This window comes from Daucus carota, chromosome 1, assembly GCF_001625215.2.
Source record: "Daucus carota subsp. sativus chromosome 1, DH1 v3.0, whole genome shotgun sequence".
NCBI lineage: Eukaryota > Viridiplantae > Streptophyta > Magnoliopsida > Apiales > Apiaceae > Daucus > Daucus carota.
Window position 1 is genome coordinate 17,467,354 of NC_030381.2, and position 23,382 is coordinate 17,490,735.

A 23,382-nucleotide genomic window follows, 5' to 3' on the forward strand; every position below is an offset into this window, starting at 1 on the left:
AAGATTATGCATAAACAAAAGTACACAACTTAATAATAATAATAATAATAATAATAATAATAATAATAATAATAATAATAATAATAATAATAATAATATATAATTTTTAAAATTTTAAAAATAGAAACTTGTCCTTTTCTTTTGAAGAAAAATATAGAAACTTGTTTTCACCGAAATTTCATTGTCTACTTATAACTATGCCATTAATTATTTATACCTTAGAATCAAGCCTCTTAATACATAGAGAAATTAGGGACATAAACATTACTCCTTACTATAATTAATATACTAACTAACTAGATTCCATTTCTACTTGCCTAACTAATTTCTCTTCGGATTCCAACGCCAAACCTTGCATTTCCATTTCTTTACCACTTCACTAACTACACTTATTTCACAATCCTATCCACTACCCCCCCCTCTCTCTCTCTCTCAAAAAGCACAACAATTATAGCTAGTTCAAACGTTTTCCACACCACTTTCTCTCTCCACATATACAAACACCATCTCTCCCTCAACCGCCTCGGATTCTCTCTCCGATCACCACCTGCTATCTCTCTACTTAAATTTACTCGCAACAACTAACTCTACACGTCTCCATAGCTATACATACAGACACACACACATAGTATACTTACACACACACACACAATACTGTTGCTATGGATTTGATTGAAGGCGTCGGAGAGAGCTCATCGCCGCCGAGAACTGTTCCGAGCTTCGGAGGCTACGATATACGAAATGATGTGTATAATCGCTTAGTAGAGGCCGGAAACCAAGATTTCGGTTCGAATACTCAGCTGTGGCAAGTGCTCGATTCTCATTTCAATAGCTTGCCTTCTAGGTATCACATTAACTTGCTTGTATTCACATTTATGTGTAAATTTCAAGTTCGATTCCGCAATTAGTTCGTAATTTGGCTAAGTTCTGTGGAATGTGTTGGAAGTTAGTTCGTATTAACTTGCCTCAAACGTGTTTCTAATGTGTTGGTGATTCGTTTATAGATTGCCTAAACTTAGGTCAAAGGTTTAGGTTAGTTCAAAATAGCTTGCTTAGAACGTGTTTGTGTTAATAATGTGTTGGCAATTAATTTTTGTATATTGTTCATATGGTTTGTTTGTGTTGTTAATGTGTTGGTTATTACTTTCAGTAGAAACATACACGGTTTTCAACACATAAAACACAATTTGTAAATTTGGAAGTGCTAAAAATGATGTGCATAATTGATAAATAGAGACCGGAAACTATGAGTTATCACTTCAGTAGCTTGGCTTCTAGCCATATAACATGAACACGTCACATTTACTTATCTACATCTATATATTCATACAAATTCTAAGTTCCGCTGTGGTTTTAGTTCATTAGTTATAATTTTGCCTAAACTTCTAGAAATAGTACTGTGTTAGTGATTAGTATAGGTGTATTGTTCATACGATTACAGTTCCTGTTTATTGTTCGTACATGTAAGCACAACACTTAATTTGTGACAATTGAAATTGAACAAGGCTAATGAGGATATATGAGAATGTTCTAATTGATGTGAAATTATATCCTTGCTAATTACATGTTACTTTGTTTGTCTGTTTATGAATGGAGTACAAGGTTTAAGTTTGTGATGTGTGCTTTAATATATGCATGCGTATATTCCATGTATTAGCAAAGAAGGATTTGGTTGAAATGGTGCAGTTTGGAAATTTTTGTAATAGTGATAGTCCTTAATTCTGTTTGTTTTGTACACAAAGTGTGTTAAGAGCTTCTGTGCTTTACTGCTTCTTAATGTTATAATAATAACCTGGTGGAATAATAAAGATTTATAAGCTGGTGGAATTATAACAATTTATGGTTGTTTTTAGGTAGAAGAGTAACACACAGGTCACTCAAACATAGCCATTAATGACAATCATCTATCGATTTTTTTTGCATTTGTTTTAGTGATGATCCTTTTAATTTTTTATTGATGTTCTTTTTGTCCTTTTATTTAAGTTACGCATTGGATATCAATATGGATAGAGTGGATGATGTTCTGCTGCATCACAAGCTTCTTACTCTAGCAAAGGATTCCGATAATCAACTTGTTTTCAATGTTCGCCTTGTTGAGGTACTGCATTAGATTTGATATACAACAGCACTGCTTTGCATGTTATTACACCGGAAATGGTGCATTATCAGTGTTTACTAGTTACACTTTACCTAAATAGTCGTACTCAAGTTTATCCATTATGTAATGGATGAAGTTATTCAAAGCTTGCTTAGTGGTAAAGGGTTATTACTTGTTCAAAATTGGAACTGTTAAATAAAAAAGAAGCACAGTGTAGCTAGAGAATACCATAAAGCTTGGAAGGTGAACTCAATTAATAAATTGTTGTGCAAGTTCTTTTAACACGCACTTGTCATGCAGAAATAAATAAAGAGGAATATCTGGAATTATGAAGCTACACATTATAGCATATCCATTGCATGCACTTATCCACGCAGACGTCTGTCAATAACTTTCAGTTTTCTTTGTAAGTTTCAAGGATACAATTTGAAAGAGGCTGACTTATATTTGTTTCCTATATCTCTTTTGACATACACCACATCTTAGAGGGATTCTATATTGGATTCTATGTGATTCTCATACAAGTTTCCAAAAGTCTGAACTTAGAATTTACACATCTCTTCTTTTAGTTTTTACCCTCTATCAGTTTAGTTCTTAATCTTAAAAGTTAAATGTAACAAGCATATCTGTCGATATCTAAATTAAATATACTTTTCACGTTATATTTTGATCGCTTGTTTTTATCTAATCAAAGGATGTATCTGGTTAGTATGGGATATGATCTTGCCTGAATTTAATATGCACATTATTTCGACAACATTTAAGCTTATAGTTGAACCCAGTGATAGTCAGTGGTCGCATATGCGTAGTGCTAATTCAGCTCTACATAATAATGCATTGACAAGATTATGCGAAGATAGTAACTAATGGAAGTTTAAAATGATTCCATTTTAAGAAAATGTTTATCAGGAGGGGTAGTTAATGTAAGTCTTTATTTGTTCTTGTATATTATTAGTTACACTGTACTTACGTTTTCTTTTTGTTTTTCATGTCTGCTGTACGGCGTTGATTTTGCGGCGGATAGACTTTTGGAATTAGAGCTGATACTAACAACGAAGAACAAGTTACAAGTGTTCTATCCACATCAATGCATTGTACAGATGAAAAAGATAGTAATAAAGGGATAAAGTCATCACAGCACAGGTGTTTTACTTATTCATATTAATAAACAAACTTTTGTTTGTTATTTGACAAATATCGGATCTGTGTAAAATGATGTAAAGAAAATTTGGCTTTGTTATCCAGATTGTCCCTTATGCTAACTTCAAATTATGTATTAAGCAATGTTCAATGCCTGATCTCTCTTTTTACTCTTTCAGTTTTCCTTTATATTTAGTAACAATCATTAATTTCTCTATCAAGAGACAGGACTTTAGAAATTGACTTTGAGCCTTGCTCTAAGCTTGGTGACCTAAATTTGGATGTTAAAAGGAATTCTACGGTCAAGGAGATGGCAAAATTTGATGAACTGTTCCCTGAAAGGTAATTTTTAGTGAAATTATTTATTATCGTTCTATTACATATATATAAAATTGTATGATGTTGAAGCAAATTGGCAAGTTGCCGATTTTGATTTCTTTTAAGTTCTACTCGACATGCAATATATGTGAACATAGGTATGTGTTCAAATACAAATTAATTTAGATGACAAAATACATTAATTGAATCACATTTCTGATTTTAGCGAATTACATGTTCTTGTATCCAGGCTTATTGTACGAAGAGTGAATTAAATCAGAAATCCTGTGTACCCAGAAGTCAGAACTGTGATCAAACCGGTAGCATGACGCTGCCGAGATATTAAATAGGATATTTGATAATCCATGAAATACAGTAAAATCTCTGTTTTCAGTTGGGTAAATCACTGATACTAGATCCGGATCAGAGAAACTTGAGATAGGTAGATTTTATTTTATTTGAAGTTTTTAATATGCTGAAACACTCAGAATGTTACAAAAAAATATATTAAGTTATGGGCTTTGTGTTACTAGTAGTAGGCTTCGATGGATCAAACATTTCAAACACTTCCACTCCTTGAACAACCTATTGCCCTATTCTATGGATTGAGGAGTGAATGACTAGGAGGCCTTTTATGGGTCAAAATTAAATAAGTGTCCAAATCATTTTTCTCTTGAGAATATGGTGAAGGGTTGGAACTCCACACCTATCCTAATGTGGATTCTGTTCGACTTCATAAAACATTAAGGTGTTTGTTGAGACACGTTCAGATTTTAGCCGAATCTTATTTGTACATTCAGTGAATTTTCATGTTTGTAGTGGAACTTGACCCTATATGCATATATGTAGACATGTATGCGAAGTTCCGGCTTGCAAATCTTTGGTCTGCTTAATAAACTATATGGTTGGTTTGGCTTGTTTAGAGGAAAAAATGAGTTGCACTTGAGCTTCACTTGGCTTGTTGCTTCCAAAAGCTTGAGCTTAGCTAGAGATTTACTAATCCAAACTTTAAGAGAGACCAGGATGATGTAGCCCCTTGGGATAGGCTTGGCCTAGCCCTAGCTTGTTAATAAAAAACCTGAACTTGTTTATCTCCTTAAAATTGCAGTTGTAAAGGTATCGCTTCATTAATGGATCTCTATTAGGAAATTTTTAATCATCAAAAAGTAGTGAGTCTTGAGATGGCTACATGAGAGCAAGTACAATGGTGTGCTAGTTCTTGTTCTATATTTATTTATAGAACTAAAACTAAAAATCACCACTCCAATGGTGTTCTATATCTTGTGCAAAAATATTGCAATGCTATAGTTTGTTCTAAATATAGAACAAAAGATAGATGGAGCTATAATTGCCACCTCACCAAAAATGAAAATAGTGGGACCTTGGTGTAAAGTTAGGTTGAAAAATTAAATTTGTTCTTAAAAAAGTGGGGTACTTGGAGAATAAGTTAAATTTGGAACAAGATATAGAACCAACCATTGGAGAGATATTGTTATTTTAGCACCAAAAATCACTATTTGATGTTAAATTATAGCAATAGCTCCATCTATTTTATCACAACCATTGGACTTGCTCTCACGCAGCTTTGGACGGTCGTCAGTGTCACAAACTACTTATCTGAGTGTGAAAAATGCTTTTTGAGTTGTACTACTACATTTAGAAATTAGTATTATCTGCAATGAAAGTCGAAATCATCTATTCTACTAATCTACTAGTTACAAATGATAGATAATGTTCCATAGAAGGATCGTAAGTACCAAATGCAGTCCGTTAAGTTATAAGAGTATTTCCTTAGTTTTGACAACTCAAGGGACTAGAAGGTTTTAAGCTATTGAGTATAACACAAGCTTATGTATTGCCAACAATAACTGTTACAACCATTACTGTGGTTCTACCTTTTAGTTATATTATGTTTTTAATTGTCTCCTACAGTTTCTTGTTGATTCTTAGTTTTTGTAGTTTTTGTATACCAGAATTTGTTATGCAAATGAAAGCTTCTTTGAGACCCTTATGCTATTCAATTAAACAATTTCTGTTTACTTTATTTTGAACCTTTTTTCATTAGAAAAATCATTTTTATTAACTAAGCTTTACATTCTACATTTCCCTCTTCTTTCGGTCCCTGTTCGAGATCATGCAGACAGGAACCAGTTTTGGTTCATGAAGTTATATTTTCTACAGTTGACAAACCCAAGCTTCTCAGCCAGGTATTCTTGTGGAGCTGGTTATTTGATGACTATTTGTTTTAAAAGAAATATACTGTTGATCTTATTATATGGACATGCAACAGCTTCTAAGAATAAGGAATTTTAAGGTTTACATACTAATTTGAGTTGTAATATAATCATTATTCAACATATTAAATCTTTTCTTTCCATTCATTCTTCTATAGCTTTCTGCTTTGCTTTCTGACATTGGACTCAACATCCGTGAAGCTCACGTGTTTTCAACAACTGATGGATATTCCTTGGATGTATTTGTGGTAGATGGATGGCCTGTTGAGGTACATCCTATCCTCTTATACTGATATTCTTTTTTGTCCCTTGCAAAAACTTACCATACCTAAATCAAACTGTTCAATTTGGGGACTGATTGGTGTTAATGGATTTCATTAATGTAAGTGTAAATTTTTCTATGGCAGTTTTTGAAACTATGGTTATATCTGAGAAAATGGCCTTGTTCTGTAATTTATTTACTCTCATATTTAATCTGGATAAAATGATACCATTTTCTATCTGCAATTTTCTTGACTGAATTCTGCCTATTCCCTGGGGAAGTGCCATGTAATAGATAAAATTTAATCATAAATCTTAATTTAGGATCTCTGCTTTGTCCATTATTGCTGATTTGCAACTTTGTAAATAGGATATCAATGATTTGCACGAGGCTGTGGATAAAGCGATTAGAAGAAGTGAGGTACAGCCCACCTATACTCTCTTGGTTTATTTTTGGTACTGTTTTCATCCGTGGAAATGTAGGAGGTTGAAATGATAATAAGTTTACTCCTGTGTACTGGAAATTAGCAACTTTGTAGATTATTGTCAACGATTATTTTAATGTTGAAGTAGATCATACATGAGTTCAGGTAAATTATTACATAGAAGTAATATGTCAGACTAGTAGGACTGCTTGACGAAACTCATACCCCATGGATTTCAAGGGCCGTATCTTCATTGAACTATAAACATGCCTGCCTTTGTTTTGTGTGCATTCAACAAACAATCATCGGTAATATAACATATAATCTTACAGTATCCTCTTTCGTGGAAATAAAGTACACCCTTAACGAATCTAAGTTCTATCTAGTGCAAAAGAATTCTACATTTGCAGTCTGAAGAAGGTCCACACTTACGCAGCAACACCCTTGTTTTTCTTAATAGGTCAATTTTAGGGGTACAAATGACCAACCTAGCAGATCACAAGTAAAGAATTCTAAGTCCCTTTAATATATGCACAATTCCAATAGGACTGTTATTGTGTAACAGAGAGAGTAAAAGAAGACCTTACAGATTTACCATTATAATTCCGATCTATTATCTCTTATAATTGTTCAAATCAAAAGCAAAAAGAAGATAATTCCCTCTGTTCAAATCACAAGTGAAATCATTTTTGGCTTATAGCATCTAATTTGTTTTGTCAAGTACGCAGTCACTTTTTTGCTTTCTGCAAACTAATAGTATATTATGGAAGAATATGCCAAGAGCAGTTTAATCAAAAAGAGGAATAGAGGAATTGCATAGTAATAAAAGATGTATTTCATCTCGACCCTCTGGTCTGGTGTACAGGCTATGTTACCCGGACCTGGGTACGGGTGTCCGACACTGGTTCAACTCTAAGAGTCAGATTCTTAGTTCTTAGGATAATTAGGATTCTTGGATATCGATCCGAATTTAGACATGAGTGCAGGGACTGTTGTAGTGAATTTCTATAAAGTTCGTTCTCGGGAAAGAAGTGAATACAATATCAAATCAAGTATATTACTTCTTTTTATTTAGAAGTTTAGAGGAAAATTGTTGTTTTTACTATCAACTAAATTAAACTGGTGAACAATTAAAAGTATGAATTAACGATGATAATAAGCAATCCAAGAATTAGGTTTCTTTGTTAGCTACGGTGAATGTCAATCAATTGTGATATTTAATTCTCTACTCTGCTAAAAACAACCCTTCTATTGTTTATAATGTTCTCTCCGAAGAAACAAAATAATAACTATAATTTAACCTTGAAGTAACTCCCATGATCAACCAAAATCAAATTATAAGCTATCACGAACCAAGGTTTTCTTGTTTTACAACTCGCCTAATCATCTCCCAATTAATTATTTGAGTTATGTATGTCATATCATGAACAAGAAATATAAATCTCTCCCGATTCATTATGAATCCTATAAATTCAATTATAGGTTCGCGATTCCTATAACTGTGTTAAGCATACGAACCCTAATAATAATTGTGTTTTTAATGGTTTCCTTGAAAAACATATCCAATTTCCTAAATTAAGTTGGATTCTGAAAATAAATTTGTAGGCTGACTTTCAGGCCTGTTTCTGGCTGTTTTAGTTGGATTTTAAGTACTGGACCACCTTTAACTTGTAGAAAGTTCCATTATCTTCGCGTGGGCTGTTGAATCGTCTAATTCTGATGTCTAGAAATCCAGTTATGGCCCAAAAAAGATTTGCTTTGTAGGCTATCCATAAAATCCGAATTTCCATCTGACTAAGCCCAAATAAGCTTGATTTAATCCAACTTTAGGAATATTTAGTTTCTTGCCATTAAGCACTTAAAATCAATTAGTAAAACCCCGATTATTTACAAAATACTAAAATTATGGGAATAAATCGTATAAAAGCATATATAAATTATCTGTTTTATCAGGTACTCGGCACTTAGGCTTAATACAAGTAAAACTTTATATAGAGTAACTAGTTGAAAAGCCGCGCGTTGCGGGGGCCTATAAAAATTGTATTAATGATTTAATATTAATATTTGTAGAATAATATAATCTTGTGGCTGTTTATAAAAAGTATATTAATGATTCAAAATTAATATTTGTAGGATAAAATAAATTTTATATTATAAAAATCTTGATGTAATACCAATAATAATATATAAAATTGCAAAATTGGACTATAATTCATGGTGAAAAAAATGAAAATAAACTTATACACGTAATTAACAATTTAAAGTATGACGAATCTTAATTTTATTTGTCTTTTTTTTTTGAAAAGTAAATCATGTTCTTACATTGTCACTTTCCTCTAATTTTTTTGGATTGATTGTGCACAAAAACATCTAACTTAAATTTGTGAGAATGAGTTTGCGAAAGAAGAGATGATGGGGAAGAAGGAGATGATGAGATATCTGAGTTGGAGAGAGCACGTGAAAAAGATAGCTATAATGTGTGTTAATTATTTAAAAGACTAAATTAACCCTGCTAATTACATTTTAATCTCACGGCGTTATGCGTGAGATGACGGAAGTACACCAACTGCATAAAATCGAGAAGTACGATACATCGGGTGTAGGATATTAAAGTACAGTATTGAAAGTGCTGTAATGGGTTAAGTTCAGGTACACAAAGTGCACTTTTCTCAAAAATTAATAATAACAAACATGTCCGATGAACAAAACAAATATTATAAAAGAATAACCAACGAACATACATCACTAATAGTACATTTGTTAATATTATATATCAATATCATGTCAACACTATATTCTTTTCCCGTGTTTGGATTTGTCGACTCCCACATAGCGGTCTATAACTACCTTTGCTTGCAACAATCTTTATTTTTTTAATACTGTATAGGCACCACTGAGTTAGAAATCGAGCAAGAGAACTATCACCATAGAGAGGTAGGGTTGTGGTATTGAGAAAGAGGAGGTTGTGTTTTGATGATCCAAAACCTTACAATCTATAGGGGTATTTATAGGTGCAGAAAGACTTGTATGCTACTCTTTGCAATAATTAAATAATCCGAAACAAAATCAGAGTATAATTTTCAAGCTACTAAATTCCATAAATAATCTGAAACAAAATCAGATTCTAAAACTTGCTTCTAATATACCCAAAACCAAAAAAGGTAGTTCTAATTTTTGATATTTTTCATCCAAAAATTCCAGAAAATTAGAAAATAGAACGGAGCGATGTGAGAGGCGCCACATACACGCCCCTCGCTTCTCCTTTATATAAGTATATTGATGATTTATAGTACATTCATAAAATTAGTTTCTACTTCACATGAATCACATAGACTTGATTATGTATGTTAAATTATGACATAAAACCAATAGAATAACATAGAAACAAGTCGTAGATGGACCTTGCACTTTAAACTTGGTGTAAAGACCTTCATTTTTATTTTAAAATGGAATGCTTCAAGGTGAAGTGTCTGGTTTTAAAAACAAGAATCCAACTTATATCCCATACCCCACATCCATGTGATGTCCCATGTCCGGTGTTCACGGGTGCAAGGACAAAAATGGTAAGTCCGGGTAACAGAGTGTACATGTAAATAAATATTACTTTAAATGGGCCAGGTTTCTCTTGAATTAGCCACAACTAGGAGTCGTGGACATATTATGCTCAATTCTGGTTCTTCGGTATCTTTTGATATGATTACCTCTGCCACAAGCTCAACTCTTATCGAGTCTTTTAGAAGACTAAGAAGTTACACCCTCTATCCCAAATTTGATTTCGCTTTGACTTTTTGCACGCGCTTTAAGGTGCATAAAAAACATAGCTCTATGACTTGTTTTCCAAATATTATTCTTTTGAATAATAATATAATATTCGAATTTTTGTGCACAAAAAAAGAATAAAAAAAGTAAGTTGTAGAGCTATCTTTTATATTCACTCTAAAATACGTGTGAAAGTCAAAGTTATACCTAATTTGGGATGTGTACCAGTTGGAGCATCTTGAAAATTATAAAAGCAAAGTCTAGGCGGCAATGCCGTGAACAGAAAATGTAGATGATATGTAAAAAAGATGGGCACTCTCGAATGGATCATTCCTCTTAGCAAAAAAATATAGCCAACCATTTCATACTGGTTATATTTGGCCAACCTCTAGATATTTGTAGCAAGATTTCACATCATCTATTACCATATTAAAACAATATATTCTTTGAAATAATAATAACACGCCATTTTTAAAATATAGCCAATCAAGATAATCAATCTCATCGGAGCGAGTGGCTTTATGTGTATATATCTATTGACGGTTGTGATTGTATTGGACTATTAGTGTTGGATTTATTGAATAGGCTGATTAGTTTTCAATTTAATGTACGGGTTGGATCTAGTAAAACTTGGGGTGTTGGCCCCTTAAGGCACAATTTCTAGAAAAATGCCCAGAAAAGCACAATCTGAAAAACTGGCCTTTCTTGACACAGGAAAACACATATTACATTAACGTTTGTTGCAAATAAATTATAATAATTCGTTACCTTGCTTTTTTGTTCGTAAACTGTGCTTATGAGAACGTGACATGAACTTGCGTTGACTTCAACGCATGTAATAAATGCGTTATTCAGCAACATTCTTCATGCATGTGATGCACTAAAAGCAGTCATGTCCTCTGTTGAAATCCGTGTCTAGTTCATAGGATAGATCCCATGTGTTGCTGCCATCATTTCCAACTTCTTATCACCCAACTTAAATGATTTGTTGTACTGCAACAATAACGCAAATGAAATCTACGTTTATAAGTTACAAATGTAGGCACTGTTTTTGTTTGTGCCCTTCTGGGCCTTTTTCTTTAATCCAGTGCTCTTACGGGCCTTTTCTCTAAAAATGGAGGTTTATGACGCAAAAAAGGAGATATACAACAGGATGATGGTGTAGCTATGTGATTGTAGTATAACATTACAAATCTGTATTATAATATTCACTTACTAATGTTTATGACTCCCTACAAATACAACTATATTGTCCTTATTTTTGTATCAATGCTAATCAAGAATCCTTGAGAAATTATGAGCCCGTCATTGTTATTTTTCTTCGACTATTTAGTAAAGAGAAATTGACTTCCTCGACTTGTGCAAACTCTTGATTCTTCCGTGTTGACACCTGAACACCTGATTAGTTTTCTTTTGATTTATTCTTCAGGTATCTGTGCTCTATTCAGGTCTATATCTTACTGTTTAAGACTGATTGTAATATTGTATAAATATTATCTTCAACTTTATAGCGCTCTCGGTCTGGTTCTTCACATTCTCAGCCAGCTGCAGTAGCACAAACAAAACCAGGGGACTGGGATATAGATGTAAGAGCACTGATGATTAATGAGAAAATTGCGACGGGATCTTGTGCAGATTTGTGAGTGAGGCTTTTTTTTCTGAATCGGAAATATATGTTGTTTCCCGTGATTACACATATATCTGCTGACCATAATTCTGGCGTACATGATAGGTTTCGGGGAACCTACTGTGGTCAGGATGTTGCTGTAAAGGTACTCAGATCTGAGCACTTGAATAAAACATTGGAAGATGAATTTGCTCATGAAGTCAATATCTTAAGGTAAGTAAATTTTCAGTGAGAACAAAATATATCTTTGGAGTTAAAGATCTCTTACCTTCATTAATTCCGAAAGAATGTATTGTCAGACAACATGTTATAACAGTCAAGAAAATATTTTTTAAGTTTTGTTCGTAGCTTCCTGCCTGACTCCTGGCAGGTAAATTAAATTGGCTTGAACTCCTATTTGTGGTCACTAGTAATAAGTTTTTCTCTCCATATGCATGGACAGTTCTGCAACAGATGACCACTGTAATAGTGAGTTTTGAACTTTTTATTGATGAGATTCTAAAATATTATCTAATGAACTTAGCTGTGGTGTTATAGTTCTTGTCCTGTAAAGGGCTGTCAAACGGATAATTCGGATCCGTATCCGTATCCGCAATTGTTGGATTCAGATACGGATAATATCCCCTTTACTTCAGATACGGATAATATCCGGTTTTTCTCGGATACGAATGCGGATATTTTGGACGGATGTCGGATTTTTTTATATATATATATATATGTATATAGTATATGTACAATTATATAAAATTTGTATAAATGTATTATTTAATGCATATACACTGACTACAAGCTAATAGAATAAAATTTTAATTATATATAGTTATATATCATGTTTTTAATTTAAATATCATACATGTATATAATTTTGGATTCGAATATCATGGATTCGGATACGGATAATATCCGCTTTTTCTCATATACGATTGCGAATTTTTCGGACGGATATCGAATTTTTCACAATTTTTTTTTTACAGCACTACCTATAAGTGGCAGGTTCAGGGGTCAATATTACAGAACTATATGAAATAACTGTGAAAGAAATCTACAAAACCTTTTCTGGTTACTCTCTTTGGTTTGGGGCTCAGGGCAGATACAATATCCCTTCCACCCACCTTGTATAAAGACATGTTCTTATTATCTATTTTTTGGGTATATGATATTTTCTTGTTTACTGCTACCATCTATAAAGTTCTTCAGTACATGGCCAGTTCTAGTCTTGTAAATTTACTCTCTTTGGGTTGGGGCTCAGGTTAGATACAATATCCCTTCGATCAACCCTCTATAAAGACATGTTCTTATTATTTTTTTCTTGGGTATATGATGTTTTCTTGTTTCTGCCACCATCTATAAAGTTCTTCGGTATGTGGCCAGTTCTAGTCTTGTTATGGTGATTTATAATTAATGAGATTTCAAAAAAAATTCGTATGAACTTTAGCCCTACTATAGTTCTTGTCCTGTACGGGGAAGCTGCAGGATCAAATCTGTCAGTAAACTTAATGGATTAACTGAGGAAGATATCTACGATATCTACACAAGACCTTTTGAGCTACTCTCATGGGGTTGGGGCTCAGGACAGATACAATTTCCTTTCCACCAATCCTTTATAAAATCTAATAACATTTTTCTTGAGTATCTGTTTGCTTGTTTTCTGCTACCATCTATAATTCTAGATTTATATAATTTTCTCTAAAACACGACCAGCTGCTAAGCATAAAGAAAAGGCTAAGGTTACTTTCCTAACTTATATTGTTCTATGATTTTCTGAGTATCCATTTAGAGTAAATACCAAAATATAATAGACTTTTGCTTATGCAGTAGTATCTCCTTTCATGCTTATTAAGTGATGCACCTACTCATGGATGTCCATCAGCTATAGCTACTGTTGTAAATCTGTATTAAGTTTTGTTCTTATATCACTAAGAATTTGGGGGAGTTAGATTCACTTCCGAATGATCCTCTCTTTATGCCCAAAATTGGCTCTGGAATGAGAGAAGTACTAAAAATATGTGATCTGAGTTGTCAAAGAAGTAAGAAGAAATAATTTGTTTTTTACACTTCGCTTCTCCTGGCACCTGTAGGCTTAGGTGTTAGGTGAGCAGTCATCCTAACTTATAAGCTGGTCAGCCTTGCTTCAATCTTAACTTATAGCTTTCAATCTGTTGATTACCAATTAATAATTTATTGACTATGATCCTATAGAACTCTAGCATTCTACATGACTGTTCTGAAAGTCAACTAATTAAGCAGTATTCTTGTAGTTCAATACTATAATATGATTTTATTGCAGGGAGGTTCAACACAGGAATGTTGTTCGTTTTATTGGTTCATGTACGAAATCTCCTAATTTGTGCATAGTAACAGGTATGGGCTTCTGAAAGAGAAGCTTTATTATTTGCTCTGCACACACACACTTGACCTTTTAGCTTCTTTATGAAGATTACAAGGATCACAATTTTGTTTAAAAAGTTGATCTAAGCTCATGGCATATATACACATTCACTATCTTCTCTATTTCTTTCCTCTTATATTATATGCTACTTATGTCTTGTCATGTAGGCAACTACTTCACTTAGTTAACAAATTTAGTTGAACTCTTATTGATCAACAAATGTAATGTAGATCAAATTAAACATACAGCTTCAGAGAGCCATAAGTGTATACTCTCATTTGGACAGACTAACAGCAAATGATAAATAATAGATGGTGATACCGAAAGATCTGGAAAGAAAACTTATTATACATCTTATTTGCCTGGTCCTTTAAGTGAGCTTTCATGGTCCTATATGGAAAACAGAATGAGCTGGAAACAGCTTGAGTAAATTGTATTACTGAAATGAAAATGTACAAGAGTTTATATACAGCAGCAAGCTTAACTAACAACTAACTAACTAGCTATTTACACATCTACCCTTAACTATATCAATATGTACAACTCTACCCTTGTCCTCTAACACTAAATACTTTAACACTATAACTGGCTTGTAATAAGAAATTTTACCTATCTAATTGGCGCTTCTCCTCACTTGCAAGACCAGACAAACAGGCCTGTACGTATTGCCAAATATTCCAGTGAAGATCATTTTGGGGTTCATCGTTTTCTTCAGGCTCTCGTTCACAAAGAAATAGTGAACTGAAGGATATGTTAGATATTATTTACCAATCAGAAATGTTAAACTGGGATGACTCTACTGAAGTCTGAACCATGTGATGCTTTCTTGTATACAATTTTTGACCTCTCTCTTCTCAAAAAAGGGTCGAACGCCACTTGTATATATTAGGAGTGTGTATTACATGAGATACTGCAGTTGTATACTCTTCTTTCTCTTTAGCCTATAGGGTGACTTTGTAGAATGTAGATGCTTCTACTTATGTGCTCATGTTCAATGTTGCCTGTGGGATGATCTTGTAAATATTTTTTACCTGTGGGCCGATTGATGTGTTGTCAAAGTTGAGATGGAAGGAAAAAGAGGGGGCTGTAAGAGTCTTGTTGGAGTAGAATAAATGCGAGGATCTCCTAAAGTAGTATTTGGAGAAAATTGATGTATCACAGGTCAAACAGGCTGTAGCAGTTACTGTTTCTTACCCTTTTATTCAAATAATCACGGTTGCTCTACACTTACTTTTATAATGTTAATATTCCTCTATTTTTTTCATTTATCGTTGCATATTTTGTCTTTTAACATTTTGGAAGCTTTATCGTTATTTTCCTGTAAGTTTCTGTTATGTTGCCTTGTACTCTATGGTTGTATTTATATACATCGAGTTTAGTTGACTTTGATTGTCACTCTTGTCTCAGGGTGGAAAAACTACCAGTTGATGCTTGTTTCTGTTTGTGCTTGCATGTTTCTTTGCATTTGCAAGTGTCATCTCACTTGAAAACCTAAAGAACTTGCATTGGTACTTGCAGAGTTCATGCCTGGAGGGAGTCTATATGAATATCTGCATAAGAAGCATACCAAGATAGAGCTCTCTCAGCTGGTGAAGTTTGCAATAGATGTCTGTAGTGGAATGGAATACTTGCATCAAAGTAACATCATTCATAGGGATCTGAAAGCGGCAAATCTTCTCATGGATGCAGAAAGTGTATGTATTACAACTAAACTGCACATCTGACTCTCTCTCTCTCTCACACACACACACACACACACACCCGGCACCTCTCTCTCTATCTCTCTCTCACACACACACACTCGACACCTCTCTCTCTCTCTCTCTCTCTCTCCCTCCCTCCCTCCCTCTATAAAAATTGAAAGCCTCAAATTAGTATCACATATATATTTACTTATTTAGTCTTCAAATAAATTAATTATTTGAAATATATCTTGCACTACATATTGGTGATCTATTGTTTTGCCGAGTAAGTATGCCTTCAGTGGCAACATAAAGGTAATTTTGGATGAAGATAAATTTATGTTCACACAATATCAGGGTCCTCGAGCATATAGCCTGCATATACCTTACAAACATTATGATTAATGAAAGTTTAAACTATATTATTCCTACTTCATTTGTTCTTTAACATGTTATATGAAATTCTACAGAGAAACTACGAGCAGTAATTCTGTGGAGCTCAGATACTACTTATTAACTTTTTGATATGCTATGTTGGGACCTGAGAGAAACATTTTTGTTTCATATGCTCTACTTTGTACCCCTAGCGAGATCAGTCAAATCAAATTCACCGCCTTTTGTTTTCTTAAGGTTGTGAAAGTAGCAGATTTTGGTGTTGCTCGGTTCCAGAATCAAGGAGGGGAAATGACTGCAGAGACTGGAACATACAGATGGATGGCCCCCGAGGTCTGATTATAACCATTTCGCAGTCAGTATCATATGGTTTCTTAATTTGGTAGAAATATGAGTAGATATACATCTATCAGATCATCAGTACTTTTCAAGTATCACATAGTAAATATTTACCCTTTCTGTGTGAATTTATTTATTTTTGTTTTATATTATTTTTCAAATGTTGAGACTCCAAAAATCCATGCCAGTTACCCTGAATATAAAATATGTACAGATGCAACAAATGCATATTTCCTAACATTGTAGCCTACTGCCTACTGGTAACAGCCCTTCTAACTTTGCAATTGATGATTGCCAAAAAATCAGAAGAAGTTATCGAGGCAAATACTGATAAGATGGATGCAAATGAAAATTATTTTTTATGTATAGAAGCACTTTTCAAGTATAATAAATTTACTTTTCAACTAGTCCTATGTGTTCTTCACAATTCTTTTGAGTGCATATGAAAGTTGGGTCCACAGTGTGAGGGGGATCAACCTCTGCAACCCCTCATTCTATTTTTACTTGTGGTGTTGTCTTAGTATTTGTAATTCTAAGAGCATTCATTATGGTATTGCTTATTTTGCTGCTTACTGTGAAGGTCATAAATCATCTTCCTTATGATCATAAAGCTGATGTGTTCAGTTTCGCGATTGTTCTTTGGGAGTTGGTGACAGCAAAGGTATATTTAGTAGCTTGAATATTGTGCATAACTGTCAAGTTGCTTATAATTGAGTTAATTCTTATTCCATTAAGATGATCTTTACTCCACTTTTTTGTATATTGTGATGCAGGTTCCATATGATACCATGACACCCTTACAAGCTGCTTTGGGGGTGAGACAGGTTAGTAAAAACAGAATAAGATAGCATAGAATAGTGGCACTTAAACAGAATAGAAATGGCATATAAAATATCTTGTGAAGATGCACCTTTTGGTATACATATATGCAAATATACAAGAAACCTATGTGAGAATGTGAGATCAAATTACTCTGGCCATGTGTCAGATAATTTGATGTCAATTATTGCATGCTCTTGTTCGTTGTGCCAGTGTGCCAATTAGTCTTTGTGTCATTTTTGTTGGTATGGTGAATTTTGTCTTTTTGGCTATAGTATTTTGTAAGGACTAAAATTCAGGATAATTTTCTGATAGATCGTGATCCAGATACTATTATGCATCGTTGTTATTGTTTTAAAAGATTAATCTCGTGTTACTTTGGAATAGGAGGATTACTTATGGGTCTATTTATTGGATGTATATGTCTATATTGTTACTAATGTTAAAAAACGAGTTTTCAATGGTAGATAGTATTCACTTTCATGAACTGATGGATGATATATTTGCATAAAGCAGGTTCACTCCTTGCAATACCTGGCTGTAACTAGTATATTATATTAGTTAGGACTTGGTAGCATGTTTGTTTTTATTCCATTAAGAATCTCCACACTGATAACGTGATTACACTCCTACAAATTCATAACACATAAGATGACTTCTTATTATTTTATTAAAAGTCGTTGTCCCATTTTTAATACTGTTCTATAAGCATAATTTTTTGTTCTCTCACTTTCTTTACGTTCAATGTGCCAGGGTCTTCGACCAGATATTCCCAAAGATGCACCTCCAAAGTTGGTGGAGTTGATGCAGAAATGTTGGGAAGCTAGTCCAAGCAAACGGCCTTCCTTTTCAGAGATAAAAATTGAACTTGAGAAAATACTTGAAGAAAGTAGGGTAGGTACTGTTGAGTACTAATATACACACACAAATATTCTATTCCTCCTTTAAAACTCTATATATAATTTTTATGCATTTTTTCAGGTTTCTCCGGAAGCACCAGTTGACAGCTGAGTGTTTACTGCAATTTATATAGGGTAGATCAGCCTTTCTTTTGTTCATTACCCTTCCGCTCCACCCCTCTCTGTATATAGATATAGAGGTCTTCTTGGGAAATTGAAAAGAGTGCAAGTCACACGCACAATATCAGGACAATGTGAGGTGAGAGAATTATGACTTGTCACAGTTTAGCGTTTAAATTCTATCGAAGAGGGTTCATAGTCGAACTTCAAGTGTAGTTGTGCAAATTAGTCAATCAATGAAATGTTGGTCTTTTGTCGACTAAAAGAGGGGATTTGTATCTTCTTGGTCACAAGTTTGAGGAGATTTGTATCCTTTTGGTCACAAGTTCGACTCCCGAAAGGAGGAGAATTTGTGATTATGTCTCGGCCAGATCCTGTGGCTTAATTGCGATTGCAGTTTACCTTGGTTTAAGTAGTTTGTAGGCAATTACGTGAGCGGGTAGCGGCTGCGGGTTCATACGTTAAAAAAAAATTGCTTAATTTTTGGTGCATTTGATTAATCGTTGCGCCAATAATTTATTTATTTTTTCGCCGTAAAAGCCAATTAGTATATTAAACAGTCTGAAAACATAAACGATTATTTGCTTAACTTGTTAACGGTTATTTGCTTAACTCGTTTTTATTTTTCAATTCAGGTTGTAGTGTCAGCTCAGGGAGATTTGTCTTGAGTGTGATTTTTGTTTTTGCATATCTTTTCCAAATCGGATTTTCGATGGGAATTCTATTCCCATTGGAATTAAGTCTGTAATTTTGGTTGATGCAAGTTAATAAAATCACTTTGTTTGTAAAAAAAAAAAAAAAAAACCGGCCTATTATATACTTACATATAATAAGTGTAATAGAGATAATTTGGTCGCATGGTCCAAAAGCTTCTCATCCGTTGGATTGTCTATCGATTAAATAAGTACCGTTAGATTTGAACAAAATTAACTTCTATTTTGATATTTACTTGCATGTTTCTAATTCCTTTCTTGAATTCAAAACGAATTATGTCTTTCACATGTTTATGATTCTTTTTAATCTAAAATAAATATTTCCTACCAGTTTTAATTGTAGAATTATAAAAATCGCACCGTCATAAAATTATTTTTATCTAATATATTTTAAAATTAATAAACCGCATATTTTAATCCAAACTAAATATTTTCTATCAGTTTTATTAGTAGAATCATATAAATCGCACCATCACAAACTTATTTTTATCTAATATAAATTTTAATCCAAAATAAATATTTCCTCCCGGTGTTATTTGTAGAATAAATATATGCAAATTAATTTTATTTAATTGAAAATTTTAATTTATTAATTATAAATTAAATTTTTTCACACCATTTACAATATATTTAAAAAATTTATAAATAACTAAAAAACTTCCGTACCTCTTGCACGGGTTATAAGTTAGTATTATTAGCATGAGTGCTTAATAAAAAACTACCGCAGGGAGTGTCATTTGAGATATTTAATTAATTAATTAATCAAAAATGAATTAACACTTAATTATCGTATGACCAAAAAATGAACATAAAATTATAAGATATAAATTATATTACGGTATGAACTAATAAAAGTTTGAATAATAATAATAAAAGTACATATAAATTTTATTATATTTAATAATTTATATGATATTTATGTATAATTTTTTTATAATATATATGAAGATCGGAAAGGATACGAAGAAGTTTGGTGAAATTAATGACGGGTCAGATACTCAGATTGAGCGGACGCATCTTCTAATAAGTACTCCCTCCGTCCCCCTGAGTTGTATACATTGGGGACGGGGACGCGGCACGGACTTTAATACTCCTGTAGAGTGTAGTTGTGTAATTTATTTTTGAATTTTTTTTTTCTGAATTAAAGTTTGGATGTTATATTTTTATTCAGAATAAGAAAATCTCAAAATAAAGTTACGGAACTATATTTTATAAGAGAATTGACATGCGTGTCGAACAGTTGAAAAGAAACGTATACAATTAAATGAGACAAAGGGAGTATTTATTATTTCATTATAATTTTATATAATTTTTTAAAAATAATTCTTTTGTGATTACATATTCTTTTGTGATTAAAAATAAGTTTTGTGATTACATGATTTATTGATTTTGGTAGACTAAGAGCATTCCCATTGGCTCTAGGGCTGGCAATATCAGACACGACCCGAACCCGACCCGAACCCGACCCAAACCCGTAACCCGATTTACTGAGACAAAACCCGAAAGTGACCCGAAAATCACCCGTTTTGACACGAAATGGACCCGACATGACCCGAAATTCTAATTTCGTTTCTAATAACTTCAATTTTCAGTTTTATTCAATTTTAAGTGATTTTAGCTTGACCCGAAATCGACTCGAAATTGACCCGATTGCTGACACGAACACGACCCGTTACCCGAAACTGCCACCCCTAATTGGCTCCCCCATATGTTTCCCTATCCTCGTAATTTATGGAATTTCTTACTTCCTCCGTCCCAGTGAATTATATGCAGTTTCCTTTTTGGGACGTCCCATCAATTGTATACATTCCAAAAGTAGTAAACTTTTATAATATAAAACATCATTACACCAACTACTTTCTTCCACTATCTCCATTTTATAATAATATAAACACTATTACACCCACTACTTTCCTCCACCATCTCAAATCTATTATTAAATATAAATGGGTCCCACCACTATACTCACTTTTCATCTAACTTTACTCATTTTTACACAATTTCTTGGTCTCCGTGTCCCAGCCATTTGTATACAAATGACTGGGACGGAGGGAGTAACTTTTTATCAAAACTGAAGCTACATCCGAAACCCTAAAATAGGGTTTAGTTTTAACTCAAACCCCATATTTGGGGACTCACTGTACATTCCCCATCCTCTTTTCTTTCATTTTTTAGTTTTATTTTCAAGTGCAATTGATTAGATGATGAATGAAAGAGAGAGAAAGAAATATTATAAAAGGGAATATAGGGATGGGGTAAGATAGGATGGGGAATGAGATGTGAAAGATTTTTAAATTCATGAAGATAATTTTGGGGAATTATTAAATTTAGTAAGAATATAGGGATAGGGATGAGGTACCCAATGCGAATGCTCTAAAAGGGCAACCCATGGTACATGATCTCATATTCTTACACAGCGTCCCTCACTCCCTCTTATACACGTTGTCGGTTGTATTTTGCTTCTGATTATGTAAATGATATCGATGTATATATATATAAATTAGATCAATTGACTAATTATTTTATGTATTAAAAAATAATATTCGCATGTGGTTAATATTTTAATTAAAATTTAATAAAAAAATTGAAAAATGAATATAATCGGTCTAAAATTTAGAAAATCCTAAAATAGTTCCTCTTCTGTGATACACACATTTTTGAAATTTGATTAATCCTTTTAAATTTTTTTAATCGAAATATATATAATAATTTATTAAATTTAAAATTCTATATCATTTCATATATGAATAATTATAGATTTTATAATATAGTAAAGATATATTTATTGATAAACAATCAATATAATAATAACTAAATATTAAATAATATTTTAATATATCCGATTTTCACTCCGATTAATCCTTTGATCAATCCCTGTTTGTGAAGAGGTATCATGCTAAATTGGCCATGATAATCATGATATGACTCGATTCGAGTTGGTAATATTGGCTATTTCGAATTTATATTAATCTGGTTCAAATCAATAAGAGTGACCAAATTTATTCTTTCAAAAAAATGAATGACCAAATATGGGGCCGTTTGGACAAATTTTAAAAAAAATGATTTTTTATTTAAAGTAAAGAAATAGATTAGAAGTGAGACGTAAATATGTTAATAAAGTGTTTGAAAAAGAAGCGGATGAGAGAGAAACTATAGTATTCTCAGTTTCTTAAATCCTTCTACTTATTTACATAAATAGGCCAAAGTAGAAGTTATCTATACTATACTATAAAAAGCCAACATAGGTTTAATTTGTAGTCGTACAAAATTTTGGTTAGATTTTTTTGGTTTAGGCATATTTTATTGACTTACCCATTTTACCCCTACTAAAAATATAAAGAATACAATTAACAATCAATCTCTTATTAGATTCACTATAAAAAGCCAACATAGGTTTAATTTGTAGTCGTACAAAATTTTGGTTAGATTTTTTTGGTTTAGGCATATTTTATTGACTTACCCATTTTACCCCTACTAAAAATATAAAGAATACAATTAACAATCAATCTCTTATTAGATTCCAAGCCTTAGTTGATAATTCAAATTTTTTTTACAAACAGCAGCAAAGAATATCACGGCATCCAAGTATCAGTCTCCCTCTCCATCACACATACACTCAGCATTCGCAGCTTCACATAAAATACAGTACAAAGAGGCAAAGAAATAGCTCAAAGAGATAAACTTAATAGTTTTTTGAGTTTTAATTGTTATTTTTGAGTTTTAATACATTATCCTTAATATAATTCTTCTTAACTCTAATTTATTATACAACAAATATCTTTTTTTATATGTATGAAGATATATACGAAATATGAAAAATCTGATTTAAAATTAATTGAACAATATATTAACACATATTAATAACAGAAAAAAATTCATAAATTTTTTGAAAAAAAATTCAAAAATATTCATAAATATAAAAATTCATAAATATTCATAAATATAAATATTTTTTTCAAAAAAAAAAGAAAAAAAATATTCATAAATAGATAATAAATTGTAAAAGTTAAATTTTTATGAGAAAATATAATTAGTTGGTTAATATAATTTAATTAAAATTCAATTTATTAATACTAAAATACTAATAAAATGATGTTAAAATTTAAATTTATAAATAATTAATTACGAACTATATATGCGCCCGTGCTTCGCACTGGTTAAAGGCT

At 32.4% G+C, this 23,382-nt stretch overlaps 1 protein-coding gene across 5 annotated transcripts; it reads left to right on the plus strand.

Moving 5' to 3' along the window:
• Positions 1 to 366: 366 nt before the first annotated feature.
• Positions 367 to 18,915, plus strand: LOC108204383 (serine/threonine-protein kinase STY46). 5 transcript variants are annotated; one of them, XM_017373784.2, is made up of 16 exons: positions 367 to 844; positions 1,984 to 2,098; positions 3,123 to 3,241; positions 3,461 to 3,580; positions 5,697 to 5,763; positions 5,949 to 6,059; positions 6,422 to 6,472; positions 11,747 to 11,874; positions 11,968 to 12,075; positions 14,150 to 14,223; positions 15,770 to 15,945; positions 16,564 to 16,659; positions 17,246 to 17,326; positions 17,439 to 17,489; positions 18,238 to 18,382; positions 18,466 to 18,915. In XM_017373784.2, exons 1-16 carry the CDS (start codon positions 663 to 665, stop codon positions 18,486 to 18,488), a joined length of 1,647 nt encoding a protein of 548 aa, XP_017229273.1. In that variant the 5' UTR covers positions 367 to 662; the 3' UTR covers positions 18,489 to 18,915. The 5 variants fall into 5 exon arrangements, with proteins under 5 accessions (XP_017229273.1, XP_063948268.1, XP_017229271.1 ...); XM_064092198.1 differs by having other exon boundaries at positions 11,777 to 11,874; positions 18,238 to 18,378; XM_017373782.2 differs by having other exon boundaries at positions 369 to 844; positions 18,238 to 18,378.
• Positions 18,916 to 23,382: the final 4,467 nt, after the last annotated feature.

What these genes read in the sequence shown, in the direction of transcription:
- LOC108204383 (XM_017373782.2), top strand. Translation starts at nt 663, where the DNA reads ATGGATTTGATTGAAGGCGTCGGAGAGAGCTCATCGCCGCCGAGAACT. An exon ending in AAGCGATTAGAAGAAGTGAG is followed by an intron (nt 6,473 to 11,746) that starts GTACAGCCCACC and finishes TCAACTTTATAG; the next exon opens with CGCTCTCGGTCTGGTTCTTC. An exon ending in ACGGGATCTTGTGCAGATTT is followed by an intron (nt 11,875 to 11,967) that starts GTGAGTGAGGCT and finishes CGTACATGATAG; the next exon opens with GTTTCGGGGAACCTACTGTG.